Source organism: Rhinolophus ferrumequinum, chromosome 13 (assembly GCF_004115265.2).
Source record: "Rhinolophus ferrumequinum isolate MPI-CBG mRhiFer1 chromosome 13, mRhiFer1_v1.p, whole genome shotgun sequence".
Taxonomy (NCBI): Eukaryota; Metazoa; Chordata; class Mammalia; order Chiroptera; family Rhinolophidae; genus Rhinolophus; species Rhinolophus ferrumequinum.
The window spans coordinates 5,072,959-5,100,496 of NC_046296.1; the positions used below are offsets into that span (position 1 = coordinate 5,072,959).

The window sequence follows — 27,538 nt, forward strand, 5'->3', positions numbered from 1 at the left end:
ACTAGCCATCTGCAAACGCTCGCCCTTGCTATTGTTGGGAGCAGGCACAGGGAATTAGCCACGGGGTGGGGGATGTGTATGGGTGACAGATGGAGCACTTGGGGTGCCCATGGGCCAGCTGGGGTTCATAGGAGAGGTATTACCAGTGCCGTTTCCTAGTAGTGTACCTGATGTCATCACCAGGTTCCATGGCTCCTTCATACGTTCTATTCTAAGCCCTGACTGCTATGTTCTCAGCTGCTCACCACCTCCAAGTTGTGCAGCTCATAACTCAGTACATTGGATGAGGTGAGAGAGAAATGGGCCTCTCTGACAGCACAGAGTTGGGGAAGCCGGGTGCTCACTCACACACTCTCACTTTCTCCGTGGGACAAGTCAGAGGCCAGGAATGGCTCTCTTGGCACTGAGTGATGCCACCTTCAGGAAGGGATGACATGGGTAAAGTCAAACTGTTCCTCTTACCCTCTCCATTGTGTGCAATCTCAGATACACACACACACACACACACACACACACACACACACACAACCAAGTACAGAGGGTTTCAAGAAAAGTATACATTTTTAAGAAAGGAAAAAACTATTAGAATTGTAATACTCATTATATACCGATAACAAAAGATGAATGCAAGTCACATTTGACTTCTGCAATTACAAGAGGTGCTCACAGTGGTTACAATTAGTGTCCAGTCACTTCTGATTACAGCGAACTACTGCTTGAGCAACGTTGACCAGAGTGTCCATTTGTATACATTTTTTGGCACCCCCGGCATATGTGTGTATTATGTATATATGATATACATATATATATATATGTATATCATATATATCATATATGATATATATGTGTGTGTGTGTGTGTGTATATTTTTTTTTCTTCTGAAAAGTAAGTTCATGAACTCATCCTAGAAAAAGTGCTACATGCCTCATTGCTGAATATCACTATGGTCACCTTCGAAGTACTCCCCTTGGGAAGCTATGCACTGATGCCAGAGCCTAGTCCACCCTTCAAAGCAATTTTGGAACTCTTTTTCTGGAATGGCCATCAGAGCTGTCGTTGTATTACCCTTGATGTCCTGAATGTCATAAAAATGTCTTCCTTTCAGTATGTCCTTTACCTTTGGGTGAAGAAAGAAGTCATTGGGGGTCAGATCAGGTGAGTAGGGAGGGTGTTCCAATACAGTTATTTGTTTACTGGCTAAAAACTCCCTACAGTGCCGTGTGAGCTGGTGCATTGTCGTGATGCAAGAACCATGAATTGTTGGCGAAAAGTTCAGGTCATCTAACTTTTCCACGCAGCCTTTTCAGCACTTCCAAATAGTGAACTTGGTTAACTGTTTGTCCAGTTGGTATAAATTCATAATGAATAATCCCTCTGATATCACAAAAGGTTAGCAATGTCGTTGTAACTAGTTTGGGAACTTAATTGTCTGACCTTGCACACATGTGTGTACGTGTGTGTGTACATATATATGTGTGTGTATATATATATATGTATTTATATGTATATATATACATATATACATACACATATGTAGATATGTGTATATATAGCTTCATTGAGTTGCTGGAACTTCTCTGCTGGACTTCTGGACTTCCTCAAAGGCTCTCTCCTTTATGGGTAATTGTCTAGTTCGGTGTTCTCCCCAGGCTCCCAGACCTTCCCCCAGAGTGGCTGGAGACATTTTACGGGGCACATCATAGTCCACGGGTGGGTCCAAGGTCTGTATTACCCAAGCCATGGGTGAATGAGGCTCCTCCTGGTCCCTTGGCATATGGTGCTGGGCACTGAAACAAAGACAAACTCAGGAGTAGGAAGTTGGTTCTGGGTCTCTAGTCAAGACAACATCTGTGAGTCAGCTACATGTGTGCAAGCCTGTCTTCTCAAAATGACTCTTCTTAGACCACTGGGGTTTCACAGTCTCCTACTGGGGTTGCCCAGCTCCCACACAGGCACTTGTTGAGATGGGGGATACGTGTGACGGACACCTCATTTGGCTGTCTTGCTGATGTTACCCTTGCTCCAATTGATTTTTGAATGTTGAAGCAGCCGTGCATATCTTGGAATAAATTCCACTTGGTCGTGTTGTATAATTCCTAATATCTTGTTGAAGATTTTTGCATCTATGTTTATGAGAGATATTACTGTGTAATTTTTCCTTCTTGTAATGTCTTTCTCTGATTTTGGTATCAGATGCTAGCCTCATAAAATGAGTTGGAAAGTTTTCCATCTGCTTTTATCTTTTGGAAATGATTATATAGAATTGGACTAACTTCTGCTTTAAATGTTTGGTAGAATTAATCAGCAAAGCCATATGTGTTTGGTGCTTTCTGTTTTGGAAGATCAGTTGATTCAATTTCTTATAAGATATAGGTCTATTGAAGTTACCTGTTTCTCCTTGTGTGAGTTTTGGCAGATTGTGTCTTTCAAGGAATCATTCCTTTCACCTAAGTTATCAATTTTGTGTGCATAGAGTTGTTCATAATTGTCTTGGTCTGTTTGGACTGCTGTAACAAAAATACCATAGACTGAGTGGCTTAAATAACAGTTTATTTCTACAGTGTGGAGGCTGGGAAGTGCAAGTTCAAGACTCGGGCAGATTCAGTGTCTGGTGAGGAACCACTTCCAGGTTCATAGACAGTTGTTTTCTTCCTACATATGACCTCAACATGGTGGAAGAGGGGAGGAAGCTCTCTGGTTCCTTTTTATTCGGTTGGTGCAAAAGTAATTGTGGTTTAAAAGGTTAAAAAAAAAAAAAAATTGCAAAAACCGCAATTACTTTTGCACCAACCTCCTATAAAGGTATTAATCCTATTCCTGACGGCTGCACCCTCAGACATAATCACTTCCCAAAGGCCCCACCTCCAAATACAATCACATTGGTGGTTAGGTTGCAACACACGAATTTTCAGGGGACACAAACTTTCAGCCTCTGGCAGTAATATTCCTTTATTTTTCAATTTCATAGATGTTTGCTCTTATTTTTATTATTTCTTTTCTTCTGCTTACTTTGGATTTAATTTGCTGTTCTTTTTCTAATTTCCTAAGGTGAAAGCTTAAATTATTGACTTTAGATCTTTCTTTTCTTTTCACGTATGCATCCAATGCTGTCAATTTCCTATGAGAACTGCTTTCACCGAACACCACAAATGTTGGAAAGTTACATTTTTACTTTATTTAGTTCAAAGTATGTAAACATTTATCTTGTGATTTCTTCTTTGACCCATGTGTTGTTTAGAAATGTGTTATTTAATCTCCACATTATTTGGGATTTTTCAGTTACCCTTCTCTTATTGATTTCTAGTTCAACTTCATTGTAGTTGTAGAGCATTGTTGGTATGATTTCTCTTTTAAAAAACTTGTTAAGGGGGCCAGCCCTGTGACTCAGGCGGTTGGAGTGCCTTGCTCCTAATTCCGAAGGCTGCCGGTTCGATTCCTACATGGGCCAGTGGGCTTTCAACCACAAGGTTGCCAGTTCAACTCCTCCAGTCCTGCAAGGGATGGTGGACTCTGCCCCCTGCAACTAAGATTGAACATGGCACCTTGAGCTGAGCTGCCGCTGAGCTCCGAGATGGCTCAGTTGGTTGGAGTGCGTCCTCTCAACCACAAGGTTGCCGGTTCAGCTCCCACAAAGGATGGTGGGCTGCGCCCCCTGAAACTAGCAATGGCAACTGGACCTGGAGCTGAGCTGCGCCCTCCACAACTAAGATTGAAAGGACAACAACTTGATTTGGAAAAAACAGTCCTGGAAGTGCACACTGTTCCCCAATAAAGTCCTGTTCCCCTTCCCCAATAATAAAATCTTAAAAAAAAAAAATTTGTTAAGGTGTGTTTTATAGCCCAGGCGTGGTCTATCTTATTGAATGTTCAACGTGACCCTCAGAAGAGTGTGTATTCTGCTCTTGTTGAATGAAATATTCTAGAAATGTCAACAAGATTCAGTTGATTAGTGCTGTTCAGTTCAACTATATATTTACTGATTTTCTGCCAGCCATATCTGTCAATTACTGGGTGTTGCAGTCTCCAACTATAACAGTGGGTTTGTATATCTCTTCTGGCCATTCTATCATTTCTTGCCTCACAGATATTGACACAATGTGTTGTTAAATGCATACACATCAAGGATTGTTTTGTCTTGGTAAATTAATCTTTTTTTTTTATCATTATGTAATGCCTCCTCTTTATCCTTGATAAGTTTCCTTGCAGTGAAGTCAGCTTTGTCTGAAATTAATGTAGTTATTCTAGCCTTCCTTTGACGAGTGTTTGCATCTTTATACTAAAGTGAGCTTCTTGTAAATACATATATTTGGATCTTATTTTTTCCCCACACTCTGACATTCTGTATTTTAACTGTATGTAAGTCCATTCACATTTAAAGTGATTATAGATATGATTGGCTTAATATTTACCATATTTGTAACTGTTTTCTATTCATTGCCCTTGTTCTTTTTTTTAATCTCCGACTCATTTATTGCTTTTTCTGGTTTCAGTTGAGCATTTTATATGATTCTATTTTATCTCCTTTATTAGCATACCCATGTACTTCTATTTTAGAAAACTTTTAAAGTGGTTGCCCTAGAGTTTTCAATATATACTTATGACTCAGTCCACTTTTAAATAGCACAGGAATAGTGCAGGAATAGTGCAAGTATCTTATAGCAAAATACTGAAAAATTACTCCCTCGCATTCTTTATAACATTGCAGTTATGCATTTCACTTATTTATGATTATAAATAAATCATCCAATATATTGTTGCTATTATGTCAAACAAACTGTTGTTTATTAGGTCAATCAAGAATAAGAAAAACAAAATATTTGTTATACCTTCACGTGTTCTTTCTCTAATGTCCTTCCTTTATTTACATAGATACGAGTTTCTGACATATCATTTTTCTTCTCTCTGGAAAACTTCTTTTAACATATCTTCCAAGGTAGGTCTACTAGCAGCATTTAGTTTTCTAGTTTTCTAGTTTTTTAGTTTTCATTTGTCTGAGAAGGTCTATTTCTCCTTCACTTTAGAGAAATAATTTCTCTGGATACAGAATTTTAGGTTGGTGGTGTTTTTCATTCAATACATTGAATATTTCACTCCATTCTCTTCTTGTGTGCATGGTTTTTGAAGAGACGTATGATATAATTCTTATCTTTGTTTCTCCAGGAAAGGTGTTTTTTCCCCCTCTGGCTTCTTTCAGGAATTTATCTTTGTATTTGATTTTCTGCAGTGTGAATACAAAATGTCTAGGTATGCATTTTTGCTTCTGGTGTCCTCTGTGTTTCCTAGATTCTGGTGTGGTGTCTGTTGTTAATTTTTGGAAATTTCTTAGTCATTTTTACTTCAAATGTCTCTTCTGTTTTTTTCTCTTTGTCTTTCTGATAGTCCCATTATGTATATGTTACATATTTTTCTCTGATACTGACCCCGAAGACCTGGTGGGCTCCTGGAGATAAAACTAATGAAAATGTGGGGGCCTCCCTAAGGCTGGGACGCCAGGCGGTTTTATCTCTCAAGATAGTTCACACTCAGTCTCCAGCAAGTAGTCAATTACCCTGTAAGTGTTGCTACCTTTTACTAGCTCCAGTGGCAGCTTCTACAACTGGTAAGCTGTGATTCTCCGTGGCCCTGATTCTCTTTGACACGGGGTTGATTCTGAACAACACTTTTGCTGGATACAGAACTCAAAGTTGGTAGGTATTTTTTCTTTCAGTATTTTTGCAGTGTTGTTTCATTGTTTTCTGGCTATGTCGTTTCTAGAGAGAAATCTGAGATCAAGCTTATTATTTCTCTAAACATAATGTTCCTTTTTTGACTCTGGCTATTTTTAAGATTTTTGGCTTTATCATTGGTTTCCAGCAATTGGACCTTATGCAATTGGGGTTAGTATTGTTATCTTGATGTTTATAATACTCAGGGTCCCTTGAGATTATAAGTTTCATTAAAATCAGGAACTATTGGTCATTATTTCTTTAAATCTTTTTTGTTTCTCCCCCTTGCCTTCCCTTTCCGGAACTCCAATTCCCAGCATGCTAAATCACTTGATATCATTCCACAGATCAGTAAGGCTCTGTACATTTTTCCCCAGTCTTTTCTCTTTTTGCTTCCTTTTAATAATTGCTGTTTTTGTGTCTGCAAATTTACTGGTCTTTTCTTCTGATGTGTCTAATCTGATGTTAATTACATTTAGTGAAATTTTAATCTCAAAGATTATATTTTCATCTCCAAGAATTCTACTTGGTGCTTTGGAATGTCTTTCACTTCTCTTCTCATTATTTTTATTTTTCTCTTTAAATCCTTGAGGGTATTGAATGCATACATAATAGCTGTTATTTTTTTAAAATATATTTTTAAAAATTATTTTATTGGGTAGTATTGGGGAACAGTGTGTTTTTCCAGGGCCCATCAGCTCCAAGTTGTTGTCCTTCAATCTAGTTGTGGAGGGCACAGCTCAGCTCCAAGTCCAGTTGCCATTTTTTCAATCATAGTTGCAGCCCACCATCCCATGCAGGAATTGAACTGGCAACCTTGTTGTTAAGAGCCTGTGCTCTAACCAACTGAGCCATCTGGCCACCCCTCCGGCAGCTCAGCAGCAGCTGTTGTCTTCAATCTGGTTGTGGAGGGCCCAGCTCACTGGCCCATGTGGGAATCAAACTGGCAACCCTATTGGTAAGCACTTGCGCTCTAACCAACTGAGCCATCTGGCCGCCCCATAATAGCTGTTTTAATGGCATTGTTTGCTAATTCCATCAGCTCTGCCACTTTTGCTTCTGTGTCTATTGCCTGATTTTTCTCTTGATTATGGGTCTCATATTCCTACTTCTGAGCCCATTTAGTAAATTCTGATTGTAGTCTGGATGTTGTTGATTTTCCATTATTGAGAGCTGGATTTTAAAAGTATTGGGTTTATCTTGTCAAACTGTTCATTTCTTGACATTTACTTTATGTTTCTGAGGATTGTTTACAAAAGCTCTTTAGGATAACTCTAGAATAGTCTTATTCTAAGGCTAGTTTATCCCCATTACTAAGGTGTGACCCTTTTTGGGTCTCTATTGAATGCCTTGTATAGTCAGTGAAATGTCAAAGTGTCTCTGCTCTGACTAATGAGGTATCACGTGATTCCTGGCCTTATACAAGACGTAGGAATTGTTTGGCTCACAATTTTTCTTGGAAGATTGTTCTTTGCCTGGTCTCATGGTGTTTCACCTGTGCATGTGCACATTTCTGGAACTCTTTTTCTGCATAACTCCCTTCTCACTGGCGCGCTGCTCTGTAGCTTCTAGCCACCTCGGCTTCCTTGAACTCAGAGCTTTTTCTTTTGAACTCAGTGAGATCACTGGACCAAGTTTTGGTTCTTTTCCCCTGTGTCGTGGTCCAGAATTTGCCTTTACCAAGATGCCCTGGCAACCACAGGTTTCTCCTTGTTTGTTTTTCTCCCCTCAGAGATCACAGTTCTGTGCTGTTATCCATTGTCTGAAAACAGGCAATTTTGTTTTCCCTATATTTTGTCCATTTTTCTGGTTTGTGGCAACAGGGTAATTCAGACTCTGTTATTCCCTCTTGTCTGGATTATAGCTATTTTAAATCTCTTGTCTACTGATACCATCATCTTTGTCATTTTTGCAACTGTTTACATTCACCGATTTTTATCCTAATTGTTGGTTACATTTTCCTGCATCTTTACATGTTGGTGTTCTTTGATTGGATGTTGGACATTGTGACTTTTACTTTGTTGAATGTTAGATTTTGTTGTCTTCCTTTAAAGAGTTTTGGATTTGTTCTGGCAGGCTGTTAAATTACTTGCAGGTCAACTGATACTTTCAAGATTTTTTTAAGCTTTGATAGGGCCAGGTATAAAGTAGCCTTTTCTGTAAGACTTGTGTAACCCTTACCACTAAGCTATGAACCTGCTGGATCCTCTGTTAAACGCCCAGCCCAGGGTGTTCATTAATGAATCTTCACTCTGACAGGTTCAAACACTGGTATCTCCCCAACTGTGTATCAGCTATGGGATTGTTTACTTCAGAGATCTCTGGTGGTTCTTTCCCAGGCTTCTGGAGTTTCACTCTACATGTTCATGGCTCAGTATTAAGCAACAGTCTCAAGGAGACTTCTTGGCAAATTTCTGATATATTTTTTATGTAGATCCCTTGTTTCTGGAACTCTACCCCACACATTTCAGTTGCTTATTTCTGTCTCCTCAACTCAGCAAAATAACTATGTTCTGATTAAAGTTTCGTTCCCTGAACCAGAGACTGGAACGTGTTTCCAGACAGAAAGCTGGGACGATCACAGGGCTCATGAGATGACAGTCCTGTGCTGCCTGTCGGCCAATAGACAGAAGCAATCCTCCCTTCTTTTCTTCCTTCCTTTTCTCCCTCCCTCCTCTCTCCCCCCTCCCTCCCTCTTTCCCTCTCTCCCCCCTCCCTCCCTCTTTCCCTCTCTCCATCCTTCTCTCCTCCCTCCCTACCTTCTTTTTTTCCTTCTCCTCCTCTTTCGCCTCCCATCCCCCCTTCTCTTCCCTTCCTCCCTTCTCCTCCTCACCAGTTTTGTAGTTGTTAACAACAGGAGGGTAAGTTCAGTCCCAGTTATCCTATTATGGCTGGAAACAAGTATTATAGATCTTCTTAAAAATCTTTTTCAACTGTTTGTCTCTAATAAAAATCATATAGCTTGATTTTTTAAAAAATTCAATCTGAGAATATCTTTCTAATTAACTGATAAGATTAATCCATTTCTATTTTTTTTAATTGCTAGCACATTTTGGTTTACTGTTACTGATTTATTTTGTAATTTCTACTTGTCATGATTCTGTTTTTTGTTTATTTGTTTGTTTTTTATTGGCAATATTGGATAACAGTGTGTTTTTCCAGGACCCATCAGCTCCAAGTCAAGTCGTTGTTTTCACTCTAGTTGTGGAGGGCGCAGCTCACTGGCCCATGTGGGAATGGAACAGGCCACCTTGGTGTTATGAGCACTGCGCTCAAATCAACTGAGCCAACCGGCCACCCTTGTCATGATTCTATGTTTCTTTCCTTCCTTTTATCTGTCTTCTATGTGTTTGTTTTCTTTACATACTTCCTATCCCCGCTGCTCATTGGTTTGGAAGTTGTACATTTTCAATCTATTCTTTTAGCAGCTAAAGTTGTAATATGCATATTTAACAAAGTCTATCATTAGTATTTCCAACCCTCCTCCTAAACAATATATAGTCCTAGGAATATTTGAATATTGAGTTCAGCACCCTGCTTACTAGTGTGTGTGCACTCTCTCCTATTCTCTCTCATATACACACTCACATACCAATATTAAAATATTGTTGGTACTATTTTAGTTCCACCTTGTTTTTTCATATCCTTAAAAATGAATTATTACTATTGTTCTTATCCTTTCAGTCAATGCTGATTTGTATCCACCCACATGTTTGCAAAATTCTTCATTCATCATTGCTTCTTACCTTCTATTTATTCCTTTTCAGTTCAGTTTCCTTTCTTCAAAACTTTCTTTGATCTGTAAGTTAATTTTCTTAGTCTTTGTCTAAAAATGGCTTTATTTTACCCTTGTTCTTGTATATTAGTTTATCTGAATATAGAGTTCTAGGTTTAGAGGTATTTTCCCATAATAAGTTTAAAAATAGAATGAGAAGTCTGTTCTCATTCTAATCGTTATTCCTTGTAAGTCTGTCTTTTGTCATTGGTTCCTTTTAAGGTCTTCTCTTTTTCTTTGTTTGTAGTTTCACTATTATATATCTAGGTATGGATTTATTTTGGGAGGGCTCTGGTTTTGTCGTACTTTTTCGGTCCTCTGTATTCATGCCTTTTATTTAGTCTGGAAAACTCTCAGGTGTTATTTCTTTGCATATTAGTGACTCCAAATTCACTCTACTGTTTCCTTCAACTCTTTATAATGAGTACAGCTTTGAGTAATGAGTAATGCTTCTTGGGTCTTCTAGTCCAAACTTTTATTGATCTTTTTCTCATAGTTTCCATATATTTATATCTCTGTGCCGTGATCTGTTTTCTTGTTAATTCTCCCCTCTTCAGCTGTACTCATCTATTCTTTGATGCATTCATTAAGGCTTCATTTTTGTGACTACTTTTTCTTTCTTCCAGAAGTTCTGTTTGACTCTTCTTCAAATCTGCCTGTATTTTCCTAAGCCATCTACTTTTCAACACTTCTTTAATGTCTTTAAAACTTTTAAGCATATTTTCCATGACTTCTAAAATATTTTGTTCAGTAATTTGAAGTTCTACAAGTCTGATCCTGCTATGTGTTATTTTACTCTGACTCTCCCTCGTGGTGGGTTGTGTCCTCCTGTGTTTGATTGTAAGCGCCTCTTGAACAGGACCTTTTCCCCTATAGAGTCTTGTATGGCCGGAAGATCTGGGTTATCATTGGCATGGGACAAACTTCATGTTAAAGTTCAGAATTTAGGATGGGTAGTATAAAATCAGACTCCAAAATTGAGTGAAATCAGACCAGAGATTTCAATTTCTTACAGAAGGTATTTTTTTCCCCTATCCAGAGACTAAATCTAGATAAAAGTTTTGTTATGTCTCTATGAAGTTGAGAGGATTTTTTTCCCCCCTGGAGACTCCTTTCTAGGGTCCAAGATTATGTAGAGGTCTCATTTCCAACTCTCAGGTAGTCCAAAATTCTTGTCTCCTATCGTTGCTTGAATGTTGAAACATAAGCCATTCAGTGTTCTGGGTCTTTTTACGCCCAGCTCTTAGCCTGCTCATTTGCTTCCTTCTCTGGCTTTGTTGTCTCCTTGTTTTTGGCATGTGAGAATTTCTCTTTCTTCCCTGAAAGCTCATCTATGAATTACAAAAATAATTTTTGGTTCTGTTTTATCTTAACCTTTAAGAAAAGGGTTTCCTCTTAACTGTCTTACTAGAACCTGAAACATCCAGAGTGACCATTGCAAAACACAAAACTGATCATATCACTTTCCTCTTTAAGACCTTTCAGTGGATAAAGACCTAAATTTGAACCTGGCTGATTAGGTTCTCTGTCTTGTAAGTTGTGTATGCCTTTTCAGCAACATCTCCTATCATTCTTCTCTGTGATCTCTGAGCTCCAGCCATCCTACTTTTCTCCATGTTCTTGGAGCACTCTCCCTCCAGAGCCTTTGCACTTAGCATTCCTGACCTGGAAAGCTGCTCTCCCCAACATGCATTCTGTATCTACTCACCTTTCAGATCTTACGCAGCTCAAGTGTCATTTACTCAGGAAAGCCATTCCTGACTTCCCTCTCAGTCTAGGTCACTTTTCTTTGTATGCACTTTTTTTTTCCTAGAAGTATTTGCTTAATATGTATTTACATATTCATCTGTATGATTATTTGACTGATGCACAACTCCTCCATAGTCTGGAAATTTTATAAGAGCAGAGACCATTTTGCTTACCATTGGATGTGCTTCTAGGCACGTTGACTGAAACATAGAATATACTCAATAAGTATGGCATAGATGGGTGGGTGGGTGGATGGATGGATGGAGAGAAGTTTATCTGAAGAATGAGTGAGAAATAGAAGGGAAGTGAGAAAGAGAGGAAGGAAGGAAGGGAGAAAGGAAGGAGTGAATTGTGGCCAAATAATTTATTCCAGGAATAATTTTTTTGTGCTTTATACTTGCAAAAGCAGAAAAAATGTCTTTATTTGCCTCTCAGTTCTGTTAGCTTCACATAATAGCAAATACTTCTCTGTAGGTGGCAGTGCACTTACATAAGACATTTTTTTCCCTTGAAAAAAGGGGGGTATGGAATTATCTTGAATGTTTGAAAGCATTTATATAACTTGAATCTCATATTACCATTTTTAAAAACATGCTCTTGTTTCTCATGTGGATGTATTCTTAATTTATACTTGCCCAGGGTCTTTTTCCCTCAGGTATTAGTAAATGCTAGAGAGTTATCAGCCCTCATTTTATGAGATTATGGTCGATATCAACATGCCATTCAAGAATTGGAAAATTGGGTATTGTGAATGGAACAGTGGCTAATGTTTTGTTTGCCACTTTATTGTTAAAGACAACAATATTTATATTATAGAATAATTGAAACTGGCAAATGTTGACAGAACTATAGACCAAATGTACATATCTCAGCTAGCTTTGGGGTTGAGACTTTCAAGTGGGAAAGTTGTTTTCTAATTACATTAAAAAGCATGATCAGTTGACCACCTTATGTATAGAAATTTGAAACCCAAATTTATTTTTCCCAGAAGGTTTTGTACATAGTATCACCGCCTATATCATCTAATGTTTCTTATAATGTAAGTATACTATCATTAAAAGATTTGCCCATTTTGTTTTCCATGTTGTAGTTTTTTACAAGTTAGAAAAAATATATATATATGCATATATATATACGTATATATATATATACACATTTAATAATTTTGTTTTTGCAGCACTTAAATGCAGAAAGATCTTACAAGTCCCAGATTTCTACCTTACATAAATCTGTTGTAAAGATGGAAGAGGAGCTTCAGAAGGTTCAGTTTGAAAAAGTATCTGCCCTTGCAGACTTGTCTTCCACAAGGGAACTTTGTATTAAACTTGACTCAAGCAAAGAACTTCTTAATCGACAGTTGATTGCTAAAGATCAAGAAATAGAAATGGTATGCAATACATTTAAAGTGGTTCTATTCATGTTTTTATTACTATAAAATTACTACAAGTTTAGAAAAACAAGTTCTTTTTTATAAAACAGTAGATCAAGCTATGTCTTTCATCTTTAGATCTTATTTTTAATGTCCAAGAGATTAATTTGACAGCGATGTTCCAACAATTCAAGAATATAACAGAAACTCTTTGAATATGTAATTTGCAGTACTTTTAGTCAGAAGAATTATAAAACACATTGACATACCAATCAGCAAAGAAGGGCGAGGCTGAGATTTATCCAGCTAAGTTATAACTTTAATGATACTCTTTTAAGCTCAATTAATTTACTAATTGGGTTCTTTTAAATGGTAATTCAGTTGATTGTATCTATCATGTGCCTGATATTGTGTTCTCACTGTGAATATAATGTTCAAAATATATAGGCCCCTGCCCTTAAGCCCCTTCCAGTCTTGACATACAAATGATTTGGGATACATGTTATACTAATAAGAAATAATCAGGGTTTTAGAGAGGGGGTTCCTATTTGGCAGAAGGGAGGAGGCATTCCATTCAAAAGGAACAACAGCATAGCAACATATGGAGCTATAAATGAATTCTTGAGTGAATAGTAAGTAATTTGCAATGGCCTGCGTAGCATGCATGGCTGACAGTGGCCGGAGATGCATCTGGAGAGACAGATGGAGCCCGATCCTAAAGGGGTATGTATACAAGTTGCACAGTGTAATTAAAATATCAACAAATTGTGGTCCTGTTTACATTTCTGTTACTACCAAAACTTATTGAAAGTTTAATTTTGTTAGTCTACTGTTTGTTGCATTTGAGAATCATGTGTCTAGCTGGTAAGAATCCACTGTGAACATTTCATTAATGAAGTGGTATATGACAGAATTCTCAGACTCTTCCTTAAGTCATTTTTATTTCAGCAAGAACCTTTTGATAATGAAAGTAACTCATGAATACTCGCTGTAAAAATGCAAATAATATGTTCTTAATTTTTCTTTTAAAACATATTTTACTTGGAGTTTTCAAACTAGAAAAGTAATACATGTTGTTATAACTGAAACACGTGTTATTTTTCAGTTTTGTTTTTTCTTTTTTTGATAATAGCTATTCTAATGGGTGTGAAGTGCTCAGGCTAATTCTCGTTATATTTTACAATGCTCCTGACATAAAATTTTTGCCTTGAAATTTAGTCATTGATGTATATATGTTTATTTCCATAATAAGCTATAATTTCAAGTGCAAGGACTATTTTACTTATCTTTCTATTTCTTCAGCTGTACTATGCATAGAGAGACACTCAATATTTTAAAATTAAACTTTCGATTTTGAGATAACTGTAGATTCACATAAAGTTGTAAAACATAATACAAAGGAATCCTGTGTATCCTTTACCTGGGCTCCCAGGGGTAGCATCTTGCAAAACGGTGGTCTAACATCACAACCAGGATGCTCACCATGATATGGAACATTTCCATCCCAGCATCCATCGTGTTGCCCTTTGTAGTCCTATCTGCTTTCCTCTCATCCCACCCCCTCCTTACCCCCTGGCAACCACTAATCTGTTCTCTATTTCTATAATTGTGTCACTCCAAGAATGCTATGTAAATAGAATTATACAGCATGTAACCTTTTCACTCAGCATAATTCTCTGGAGATTCATCCAGGTTGTTGCATGTGTTAATACTTCACTCCTTCTTATTGCTGAGTAGTATTCCATGCTATTGGTGTAACATGGAATGTTCCAGTTTGTTTAACTATACAAGTTGCATAGTGTAATTAAGATACACGCATTGAAGGACATCTGGGTTATTTCCAGTTTGGGGATCTTACAAATTAGGCTATTGTAAACATTTCTGTACAGGTTTTTCTGTGAACAGAAATCTTCATTTTTCTGTAAATGTCCAGGGATGCAATTTTTGGATCATACAGTAGCTGCATGATAAGTGTTTTAGGGAAGTGACACATTGTTTTCCCAAGTGTCTGTACCATTTTGCATTGCAACCAGCAATGTATCAGTGATCCACTTTTAACGTTTCTTTGTCAGCATTTGGTGTTGTCACTATTTTTTCTTTTAGCAATTCTGATATGTATGTAGTGCTACGTCATTGTCTGGTTGCGTTTCCCTAATGACTAATGAAGTTGAACATCTTTCTGTGTGCTTATTTGTTATCTATATATCTTCTTCGGTGAAATGTCTCTTTAAGTCTTCTTTCCATCTTCTCCTTGGATTGTTTGCTTGTTTTAATGGTGAGTATTGAGAGTTCTTTATATATTTGAGATACTAGTCCTTCATCAGATATGTGGTTTGCAAATATTTTCTCCTACTATGTAGCTTGTGTTTTCATCCTCTTATCAGGGTCTTTATCAGAGCAAAAGTTTTAAATTTTGATGAAGTGCAATTTGTCAATTTTCCTTTTATGGATTGTGCTTTTGGTTTTAAGTCTAAGAAGTATTTTCATAGCTCTAGATCCCAAAGCTTCTGGGATGCCTGGTTTTATTCCAGAAATTTTATAGTTTTATGTTTCACACATTCAATTCTATAATTCATTTTGAGTTAAATTCCTGCATGTGTGAGGTTTAGGTCAAGGTTCATTTATTGCCTATGGGTGTCCAATTGCTCTAGTATCAATTGTTGAAAACACTACCTCTCCTCCTTTGAATTGATTTTGTGAAATCAACATTTATGAAAAATCAGTTGGATGTATTTGAGTGGGTCTATTTCTTGGTTTTCTATTCTTTTATATTAATCTGTTTCTTTCTCCACCGATACCAACACAGTCTTGATTACTGTAGTTAATAATAAATCTTTAAATCAGGTAGATAGATTCCATCCACTTTATTCTGCTTTTTCAAAATCATCTTAGCTATTCTAGTCTCTTTGCCTTTCCATAATAAGTTTTAGAATAATCTGTCTATTTCTTCAAAAAATCTTGCTGGGATTTTGATAGGAATTGCATTAAACCTGTATATCAATTTGGTTGGAACTGACATCCTTGCTATGTTGAGGCTTCCAATCCATGAACACGGTATGGCTTGTTTAGATCTTCGATTTCTTTTATTAGCTTTGTGTAGTTCTCAGCATGCAAGTTCTACACACATTTTGTTAGATTTACACCTACAAAATACAAAGTATTTATTCTTTTATTGAGTCACTGTAAATGGTATTCTAGTTTTCATTTTGCTATCAATGTATTCATTGCCAGTATATAGATGTACAACTGATTTTTGAATGTTTGTCTTACATCCTGTGACCTTGCCGAACTCACTTACTAGTTGTAGGAGTTTTTCTGAAGATTTCTTGGAATTTTCTATGTAGACAATTATGTTATCTGAAAATAAGGACAGTTTTGTTTCTTCCATTCTAGTATTTATGCCTTCTCTTGTCTTTTTGCACTGGTTAGTTCTTCAGTGCTATGTTGAATAACAGTGATCAAAACAGACATATCCTTCCTTTCTTCCAATCTTAGGGGAAAAGCAGTCAGTTTTTCTAGAGGATTTTATAGATTTTTTTTAAAATCAAGTTGGGGAAGTTTTCTTCTTTTCCTATATTTCTGAGAGTTTTTGTCATGAGTGGGTGTTGAATATTTGTCAGATGCTTTTTCTGTATCAGTTAGTATGTTCATGTGATTTTTCTTCTTTAGCCTGTTGATTTGATAGATTACGTTGATTGATTTTTGACTATCAAACCAGATTTGCATCCCTGGAATCACTCAGAATATTTTAAATGAGAAAGTAGAGGTTAGAGGCAAAAGATCTATATTTCCATCTTTATTTCCTGATGAAAATGATTTAAAGCACTAGAATAAGGAATTTTACAACCTTTTATAGTCTTAGTTTTTTTTAATTTATTGAAATATAATTCACATGCTATACAGTTTACCCAGGTCTTATTTTTATATCTTCCAAATAAATAAATCTTTTATCTAACTCTCAAGAGGAATGTTGAGAACATGAATTCTAAATATCCTTCCTTTAATATTCTTTAATTACACTTAGATATTAAGTTATTAAAACCAGAAATAAAAGAGGGAACATCACTACCATCCTTACAGAAAATGAAAGGAGTATTATAAAGGTATATTATTAGCAAATAAATGCCAAAAATTAGATAACAGGTGAAATCAATAAATTCCCAGAAATATACAAAGTACTGAAATGCATTTAAGGAAAAATAGGAAATCTGACTATATCTATAACAAGTAAAGAGATTGAGTTAGTAATTTTAAAACTTCCATAAAAAGAAGGCTTCAATTTCGAATTTTTCCAAATGTTTAAAGGTGAATTGATGTAAACTTTTCACAAAAATCTTCCAAAAATAGAAGAGAACACTTTCCAGTGTATTATATGAAGCCAGTATTACCCTGATGCCACAAGCACACAAAGACATCAGAAGAACAGAAAACTGTAGATCAATATCCCTTATAAATTTAGATTAAAAATTCTCAGGAAAAATACTAGAAAACTGAATCCAACAACTTATAAAATGAATTTTATACCATAATCAAGTTGATTTATCCCAGGAATGCAAGGTTGATTTAATTCCTAAAAATCAATTAATGAAATATATCAATAGAAGAAAGAGCAAAAAACGATCATCTCAATAGATGCAGAAAAAGCATTTGACAAAATTCAACATCATTTCATGACTTTAAAAAACTATGAACTAGAAATAGAAGTCAACTTAACCTAATAAAGAGCACCTACAAAAAACCCCACAACTAACTTCGTATTTAACAGTGAAAGACTGAGTGTTTTTCCTCTTTCTTGTCAGTAACAAGACAAAAATGCCCTCTTCACCTTTTCTATTCAGCATTGCACTGGAAGTTCTAGCCTGGGAAATTAGGCAAGAAAAAGAAATAAAAGGCATTTAGATGATAAAGAAATAAAACTATCTCTATTTACAGGTGATATGATCTAAGATATAGAAAATTTTAAGGAATTTACTAAAAACTATTAAAACTAATAAATGAGTTTATCAAGGTTACACAATACAAGATCAATATACAGTAATCAATTGCATTTCTATATTAACAATGAACAATTCAAAAATGCAAATAAGAAAACAATTCCTTCAAATGGAATTACATAAAAAAGGAAAGCATCAAGAGAGGATAAAATACTCAGGAATAAATTTAACAAAAGAAGTGTAAAACTTGTACGTTAAAAACATTGTCAAAAGAAATTAAAGAAGACCTAAATAAAGACGTCCCATATTCATGGATCAGAAGACAACATTGTTAAAATGACAATACTACCTCAAATTGGCTTCTTTATAGAAATTGATAAGATGATATACAATTAATATGGAAGTACAAGTGGCTTAGAATAGCCAAAATAATCTTGAAAAAGAAGAACAAAGTCAGAGGACTAACACTTCCCAATTTCAAAAATGGCTACAAAACTAGATAGTATAGTATAGTAGTATACTATAGACAGTATAGTACCAGCATAAGGAGAGACATATAGTTCAATTGAATAGAATCATGAGTCTAGAAATGAACTCCTATATTTGTGGCCAAATGATTTTCAAAAAATTGGTGCCAGTGCAATTTAATGGGGGAAAGAATAGTCTTTTCAACAAATGGTATTGGGACAACTGAACATTTCCATGGAAAAGAATGAAGTTGGATTTTTATTACATACCATATGCAAAAATTAAATTAAAATGGATTGTCTTCCCTGCATATAAGAGCTAAACTTAAAAAAACTTTTAAGAAGAAAGCATACAATTAAATCTTTATAACTTTGGGTTAGGTAATCCTTTCTTAGATACACATCAAAAACACAACAAAAGAAAAGAAATAGATAGAAAAGACTTCATCAAAATAATAAAAAAAACTTTGTGCTGCAAATTATATCATCAATGAACTAAAAAGACATTTCACAGAATGGAAAAAAAAACATTTGTGAATCATACATCCAACAAGAGATTTGTCTCTAGAATAAAGAACTCTTACAACTTAATAATAACCTAAAAAAGGGCAAAGGATCTCAATAGACATTTCTCTATAGAAGATACATGAATGGCCAATAAGCACATGAAAAGTTGCTCAACATCATTAACAATCAGAGAAATGCAAATTAAAACTGTACCATTTCACAAAGACTAGGACGATAATAATAATAATAATAATAATAATAATAATAATAATAATAATAGACAATAACAAGTGTCGGCAAAGATGTAGAGAGTTTGGAACCCTCATACGTTCCTGACGGGTAAGTATGACAGTGAGGCCAGTTTGGAAAACATTTTGACAGTTCTTCAAAGTTAAAAATAGGATTACCATAAAGCCCAGAAATTCTGCTCCTATCTATTGAAGAGGAATGAAAACTTAGGTCCATGCAAAAACTTGTACACAAATGTTCTGAGCAGCATTATTTATAATAGCCAAAAAGTGTAAATAACTGAAATGTTCCTACATCTATGCAAGGGAATATTACTTGGCAATAAAAGTAATGAAGTACTGACACCTGCTAAAACATGGATAACTCTTGAAAACATTAGGCTAAGTGAAGGAAGCCAGTCACAAAAGACCACACATACATTGGATTCAATTTATATGAAATGTCCAGATTAAGGCAGATCCCAGAGAGAGAAAGTAGATTAGAGATTGCTTAGGGCTGGTGCTGGAGCCAATGGCGGAGTGGGAGAGGTGGGAAGTGACTGCTAATGGGTACTGGGTTTTATTTTGGGACGATGAAAGCTTTTAACACTAGAGTGTGAGATTGTGGTATGATCTACAATTCTTTTAATATACTAAAACAATTCAATTGCACCCTTTAAGTGGGTGAGTTGTATGGTATGTGAATTATTTTCCCATAAAGCTGTCACCAAAAAACAGTGATTCTCCATTTTGTATTCCTGCCAAGGAGTATATGAAATTGCCATTGCCCATTTTAATGTTAATAAACACACGCTAAGACATTTGTCAATTTGATAAACTGGAACAGTGGTTCAACCAAAAGAGATTATGCTCCCTGGTGGACATTTAGCCATGTCTGGAGACATTTTTGATGGCCACGACGAGAGAAGGGAAATGCTACTGGCTTCTCGTGAATAGAGGCCAGGGCTGCTGCTAAACATTCCATTAGGCACAGGGCAGCTCCCTATACACCAAATAATTATCCAACGCAAAATGTCGGTATTGTCAAGGTTAAGGAACCCTGGACTAGAAATAGCATCCTGTTTTAATTTATATTTCTCTGGTTATTCGTAAAGGTAATTTTTTCCCATATGTTTATTATTAGGTTGGTGCTAAAGGTATTGCGGTTTTTGCAATTATTTTCAATCTTTTAAACCGCAATTCCTTTTGCACCAACCTAATTTTTATATTTTGCAAGTTTTCTGTTCATATTATTCATATTTCTCATCAATTTGTATGAGTTCCTTATATTAGTAAGATATTACCTCTATTTTATTAACAGAGCTTAATTTCTTCCAGTTCTTTTCTTGTACATTTTAAATTTATATTGACTATCAAAATGTTTTTGTGTGGTCAGACATCATTTTTAAATCGTTATCTAGCCTAGAAAGTTCTTCCCTTACCTGCCTACCCCTTCCCCAATAATTTCATTTTTATTAAATCCTCTTTTCTTAGAGTTTTACCTTTTTACATTTAACTTTTTCAAACACATATGTAATTGGTTATATTGTGTATTATGAGATAAGGAATCATTTTTTTCTAAATAGTAATGTCTGGTTTTCTTCCTTTCGAAGAAACCCTTAGCTTACAGAGCATATTCCAGGCTTAACATAACCTTCAAAAAAAATGAAGCTTTCCAAAGGTTTATTCAAGAGAGGGAATGTGTCATCATTCCTAATCTTCCTTAACTATGGAGCACAATGACGTTCCATAAGGTAGTTAGGTGCTTGTAACTCCCCTAACTCAGGACAAAGCAGTAGTTGCAGATAGCACCATGTCAGTCTTGCAGAAATATATAAATACACATCAAAGCTGCAAATGGAAATTGTTTGCAGTGCAGTTTGGGATTAATAAGTCTTCACTTATTAATGAATTTTCTGATAAGATCAGAGAGTTGGGGAAAGTGATACTGTGTGTGTGTGTGTGTGTGTGTGTGTGTGTGTGTGTGTGTGTGTGTTTGGTAAGAAGAAAGACACAATTTCTAATCAAGAAATGAAAAGGGGTTGTCAGTTTATAACATAATAAAGAAATGTTATAAGCTTCTGATAATCTGTGAGTTAAGTGAATGAAGAGGAATAAGTACAGATATCTTCCTATTATTGTACAGATGGAGAATGAGTTGGATTCTGCTCGTTCTGAAATAGAGCTCCTCAGGAGTCAGATGACAAATGAGAGAATCTCCATGCAGAATCTAGAAGCTTTGCTGGTGGCCAATCGAGACAAAGAATACCAGTCTCAGATAGCACTTCAAGAAAAAGAATCTGAAATTCAGCTTCTTAAAGAACACCTTTGCTTGGCAGAAAATAAAATGTGAGTTGGTTAGCAATATAATAACATAAAGTCATATTTCTTAAATTTTTGTACTTTGTAGGTTAATGGAATTTTTAAAGCTGGAATTTAGACAAATTAAACACCTGTAATTTACCATTAAACTGGGGACCAGAAATATTGTGATTTGCCTAAGATGCAGTACTTATTTCTATTATGTGTTTATCTAGATCGATCTAAATTTAAGTTTAACCATCTCCATTGATTGTTTCCAACAGAGCTTTGGGTATAATAGGATGTCTGATCTACAATATTGCCTTTAGGAAATATTATAACCAGATTAGAAAAAAATGAAATACTTCTGAAACCAGAAGAATTTTTCTATTTATGGAGCCCCCTGGTATTGCTACCTAATTTTTCCATTTGTCACATAGCATTTCCTTATGCACCTATAAGTGTACTAGGATACTAGGTACCTGGAAGAACTCCTGCATTCACAGAATACTGAAGACTTCCTGCCCTCAGAACATTGATTTTGGCTTCTTTTTCTTTTCTTTTTAGAATCCCTACCACCATTTACATCTTATTAAATGACCCTGGCTGCAAGGTTGGCTAGAAATGCCTGCGTGGATAGGGAATGTTTTATCACTAAACTTGGTCACCTCTCACAAAAACTGACGGGACGCTTGGCCGCTGTTCTTATCTGTCCCATCTATAACACTTTTTCATCCAGCCTCTGCCCCCCTGTCTGAGCTTGGGATCTGGGGAAGGATAGGAATCATGGTCTCAGGAGTCAGCCATTCCCAGGAGCCCCTGACTAAGCAAAGGCTGCAAAGCCACCGCCAGTTTCCTTCAGAAACTGTTTTCAGATTAAGGCAGCTGCGACTGAGTCATTCTTTTCAGTCACCGCAGCTGGGCTTTTGTGATACCTTCAACTGGTTCTGCAGGATCACTGACTCCAGCTGGTAGGAGGAAATCTGCCTTAGTGATGTATGCCCAGAGGCCCACCTTAAACGGTCCATTCAGTTTCAACTGGCTGACAAGTCCTGTCACTTAGAACTGGTAAACATGGTAAACTTTCATGTTCTTAGTCTCTCAGTTTAGATTTCAGCAGTCTTTAATGCAGTCCTGGAAGCAAACAAAGAGGCTAGAATATTTTGTGCAAGCAGCACTCACTCATGTCTATCACTGCCTTCCTTATGATAATGGGTCTTATTACAGGGTTTTTGAGGAATTGCATAGCCCTAAAGAAGACCCTGTTGATTGAAGAGAGTTTGTATTTTTAACAGTGTATGCAGGTATATCAAATTTAATTATAAGTATATGTAAAGCACTCGGTTGATTTCACATACTATATATAACAGACCATATTCATCATAGTGCTAGTGAACTCCAGTGCTCATTATTTGGTCATACTATGACTTTGCATAGAATACCTCAAAGTACTTTTATAAAAATAATTTGCAGTAAATAGATAATGTAGATGGATAATAGATAATATTACCCCATCTAAACACAGGGAAATAGAGACAGAGAAGGTTTAACTAACTGAGCGGGACTGGCACGGCGTAGGCTTTTCAAGTAGGCTAGTTTGTCCATTTCCTACATCTAACATTGGCATATACATTCATATAAATCACAGTTTGGCTTGGATCCAGCTGAGGAAACATTGCCAACATGGTTCATGTACTCTAGGAGTCCTCGCCATATTTTAAGTTTAATCAGCTGTCACCCTTCTATTCCCTTCCACAGGGCCATCCAGAGTAGAGACGTGGCCCAGTTCAGAAACGTCGTGACGCAGTTGGAAGCTGACTTGGACATTACCAAACGACAACTAGGGACGGAGCGCTTTGAAAGGCAGGTTTTGTCTCTAGGCACCATTTAGCCTGGGAAGCATTATTTCTTAGATAACAGCAGATTTCAATTATTTCACGATGGTTGGGTCTTAAAGTCTGACTTGAACTACAGTTTTACGACAGTATGAATGATGTCACTGGATACCAAGTGAAAAAGCCTCCCTATTTTGCTTTAGGGAGAGGGCTGTGCAAGAACTCCGCCGCCAGAATTACTCAAGTAATGCTTATCATCTGAGTTCTACAATGAAGCCAAATACGAAATGTCACTCACCGGATCGTGTTCACCATCGATCTCCTGACCGAGGCCTCGATCGGTCACTGGAAGAGTGAGTTGTTTAGGATCCATTCAGTGGGGACCATATAACAATAGATACAGTGACTATTTGAGGGAGTAAGGAAACAGCAACAGTCTATTGTGAATAGTGCTATTTAGACATTGCTGTATGATTGGATATGTTCACATAAAAGTAAAGTATTTTGATAATTTTATATACATATGCTAAAGTGAACAATCTCCATTTTATCGAATATTTACATAAATTATATCGTAAAAATCTGATTTTCTTTTTATTTCTACATCATCAATTTTTTAATATACTTTCATTAACAAAATATTGGTTAATTATTATAGTACCATAAAAGACATATGCTCTAGGAAAGTAATAAGCTAATTTTTCAGAGGAAAATATTTTGGGTATATTCTTATGTCACAAATTTTGTAAAAACGGTTTTATTCGGGAAATAATTTCAAACTTACAAGAAGTAACAAAAAGTAATACAAAGAACATCTGTATACCTTTTACCCATACTCACTATTATTAAAATTTTGCCCCATTTGCTTTTTATGTGTTTCTGGGACAACACATGTGCTGTCTCATTCACTCACACTCTTTCACATGCTCTCTCCCTCTACACACACACACACACACACACACACAATTAAAAAAAATAACCAGTACTTCCAGTTCCAAATCACCCTCACAGGTTTCTTTTTTGCCTCCTTCCATTCTGTATTTGTAAGTCCTTTCTTCTGCAGTGAGAGCCTTGGCTCAACACCACACGTTTATTCCACAACCTCAGCATACTTACTCACTTGCTCAGTCCCAGAATGCATGCAAAATAGTTTCAAAATTTCTTCTCCTAAGTCACTACAATAAACAGACCAACTTTTTAAAAAGTTCAGGATCTGTTTGCAGTTCTCCCTTCCTATTTCCATGGGCTGCCTACCCTAAGCCTTGAGGGCATTTAGTCACATACTGTGTTCTTAAATTGCTTGGATTATTGTTTTCCTTTCTCTGTGATTATGGTATACATTTGAAATAACATTAGACTCATTTGTTTCAATTTGCTTTCATTTTTCACCTTCCTAGTTTTTTTCCTTGATTTAATTTTTGAATATGCAGATTAATATGCTTTCAAAAGTCAAAACTCTGCAAAAGTAATAACTTGAAAAAGTATCAGTCTCTTGTGTATGCTTTCTATCCCACCCCTCCAGTGAGAAGGGCTTTTTTTGTGTGTTTCGGTTTCATTTTCAACTTCTAGTGTTATTGCATTGTGACTAGATAATATTGTTAATAATATTTCTGTTTTATGGAAACTACTGATATATTCTTTGTACTTTACTACATGATTAGTTTTTGTGAACAGTGCACGTGCCCTTAAGAAGATACATTCTTCTCAGGGTATAGTGTATATATATCTAAAAGATTTACCTTTTTGATTTTAAGTTCTTTTATATCATTTCTTAATTTTTGTCCACTTGACCTGTGGTGCTAAGAATGGTGTTTTAAAATCTCCTATTATTAGTATGTTTTTATTTTCTTCTTGTATCTCCTACACATTTTGTTTTAATAGGTGGTTTGCTGTTTTATTTGTTGCATAGATATTCTGAACTGTCATATCTTCGTTGTGGAATGTGGTCCTTTTCTGACACATTTAATCTTTTTGGGTGAGGGGCTTGGCATCTACTTGGTATTAGAGTTAACAACTCCTGTTTCCTTAGTGTCTGCATTTGCTTGGTAAATCTTTGTCCATTTCTTTATTTTTAGCTTTTTTGAATCACTGCATTTTTAAGTATCTCTCTTGTATATAGTATGGATTTGAATTTTGCTTTATGAGCCATTTCAAAATTCTTTTTTTAAATAGGTGAGTTAATCTCCTTCACATTATTAATGACTGTTAAATTTGATCTCAACTCTGTCATATTATCTCACGATAGCTGTGTTTATTGTGACTTTACTACGTTTCTTTCTCAATTTCATTATTCTTTGCTTTTGAACATTTCTTTTGCTATTCAGGAAGGTGTGTGCTTTCTTATAGAAGTTACCTTTCTTTTACTATTTTTAATAATGTCCTTAATCCTCTTTTTTCTTGCTTAACTTTTGCTGTTAATTTTAAATGGTGTCTTTTGACTACCACCTATTATTTAGACGACAATCGATGTACTTAATTTGCTTTCCTCCAACCACTGATCTGTCTCCTGCCCCTATAGTTTTGCCTTTCTGAGTTGTCACATAAATGGAATCATGCAATATGTAGCCTCTAGTGTTTGACTTTCACTCAGCATAATATGTTTGAGATTTTTCCATGTTGCTGTTTGTATCAGGTGTTGTTGCATGTGCCTTTTAACTGCTGCATAGTATTCCATTGTATGGCTGTACTACAGTTTTGTTTCATTTTACTTTTATTTGGAAAGGATTACAGTCTCACAGGTAGTTGCAAAAAACAGTACAGACAGTTCCACATATCCTTCCTCCAGCTTACCAGTGGCACTACCTGACAAACAGGAAATTGACTGTGGTACAATACAATTAATCCGTAGGCCTTATTCAGTTTTCACTGGTTTTTACATGCACTTATTTGTGTGTGTGTGTACAGCTCTTTTACACACCACACATATCCACCACCACAATCAAGATACTGCATTGTTCCATAAGCACCAAGGAACTCATGCCCCCGTTATACCCCTCTGTAGTCACAGCCGTCCCCTGGCAAACACTAATTTCTTCTCCAGCTCTCTAATTACATCATTTTGAGAATGTTACATAAATGGAATCACAAACAGTATGTAACTTTTTGAGATTGGCCTTTTTTTCATTTAGCACAATATCCATGAGATTGAGCTAAATTATATGTATCAATAGTTCATTCCTTTGTATTGTCGAATATTATTCCATGATATGGATGTATCACAGTTTGTGAAAACTGAGCAAAAAACCATATTGTATCTGTTTTTCTTCACAAAAGCTAGGAAAAATATCTTAAGAATTGCCAAATTAATGTTAGAGTATATTTTTTTATATATGGTGTAATCGGCGAGTTAAAAATATTAATTTGCATCATTTATTTTTCTCTCTCATAGGAATCTTTGCTATAGAGATTTCTGACACACAAAAAGATTCTTCACATCCTTGGGGAAGGTCAAAGTTACAAACTGATTTTTTTTTTGCTATATGATTGCATTTATCTTTTGAATGCTTGACAATGTTAAATGTATTTATTAACTTTCTGGCTCTGAATCTCTGTTCTCATGTGCCATATTGCAGTAATAGGAGATGACTTATAAAAACAAAAATGCATATGGCTCTTTCTATCCATACAGTGATAGTGAGTGTAAAACCTGCTTACTTCACTATTGAACACTGTTATGTTAACTATCCGGAGTAAATAAAGAAGCTTATAAAAAGAGGGAAGTGTTTTTTACAAAACTGATTTCCTTTCCTTTCTTGGTATCTCAAATAATTGCTTGTTTAAATTTTTTCTTTGTGATTTATGCTTTCATGGCTGAAGAAGCTGTGCCAGACTAGGCATGGTTTATCGATGCTCCGATACTGGCCTGGGACCCAATATTCCATTTTGGAACCAACCTGACATAAATTCCAGGCCATAATCTAACTTCAAAGCAGCAGGTAGTAGGAGTGTGTCAGGGTTTTTCAATCCATACTTCTGTACCACTAATTAACATACATTTCCTATAATTGTGTTTACCCCTACTGTTTTTAGAAAGGTAGGTGATGCTATATCTGTCAAGAATGTAAGATTAAAAAAAAAAATCTGTATTTTTAATAAGTTTTCTTTAAAACATTAAAGTACTACAATCAACTTAATTGCCATTTTATTTGTTTTTTGCCTGTGGCAGCTGTCTGTTATATAGAGTAATAAGTCCCCTGATGTTTCCTTATCCCCCTAAAATCTCCTAAATCTCTTACTTTTTTCTGTCCATAGGTTTTGATTTAAGAGCCTGAACACTACTATATTTTACTGATATAATCTATTTGTGTTCTTGCCATTAAAAAAAAGTCCTGTTATTAGTAGTATAGACAATTTCTCATTGTAAAAAGTCACTATTCGGTATGACTTCAGTAATATAGGATAATGCTCTATTTTAGATCTTGTATAATTTCTGATATTTTAGTCTAAATTAATGCTACATAATCACTTTAGTTTGATTTTTAAAAACCTTGAGGTTTACTCATCTAGTTCAAGACAGTCATTATAGATTGGTTTAAAAAATTGAATAATTTAAAATAAGATGTCCTTTTATAAACATTGTAGGCATTAATATACGAAAAGTTCTTGCTAATATCAAATAATATATTGATAAATATGCAAAATTAACCTTTGCCAGGTGATGCAGTGACCT

At 35.7% G+C, this 27,538-nt stretch overlaps 1 protein-coding gene across 9 annotated transcripts in view; it reads left to right on the forward strand.

Annotated features, from left to right (window-relative positions):
* The window catches only part of TSGA10 (testis specific 10), a 109,870-nt gene extending 82,658 nt beyond the window's left edge, over positions 1-27,212 (forward strand). For 3 of the 9 annotated variants that reach the window (XM_033125405.1, XM_033125406.1, XM_033125401.1), the window contains exons 16-20: positions 12,407-12,616; positions 20,880-21,082; positions 22,793-22,897; positions 23,073-23,222; positions 26,258-26,588. In XM_033125405.1, coding sequence (XP_032981296.1) covers positions 12,407-12,616; positions 20,880-21,082; positions 22,793-22,897; positions 23,073-23,222; positions 26,258-26,282 — 693 coding nt within the window. In that variant the 3' untranslated portion in view covers positions 26,283-26,588. Of the gene's footprint in view, positions 1-12,406; positions 12,617-20,879; positions 21,083-22,792; positions 22,898-23,072; positions 23,223-26,257 lie in introns of all 9 variants that reach the window. The other 6 variants (XM_033125407.1, XM_033125409.1, XM_033125408.1 and 3 more) reach the window with 2 other exon arrangements.
* Positions 27,213-27,538: the final 326 nt, after the last annotated feature.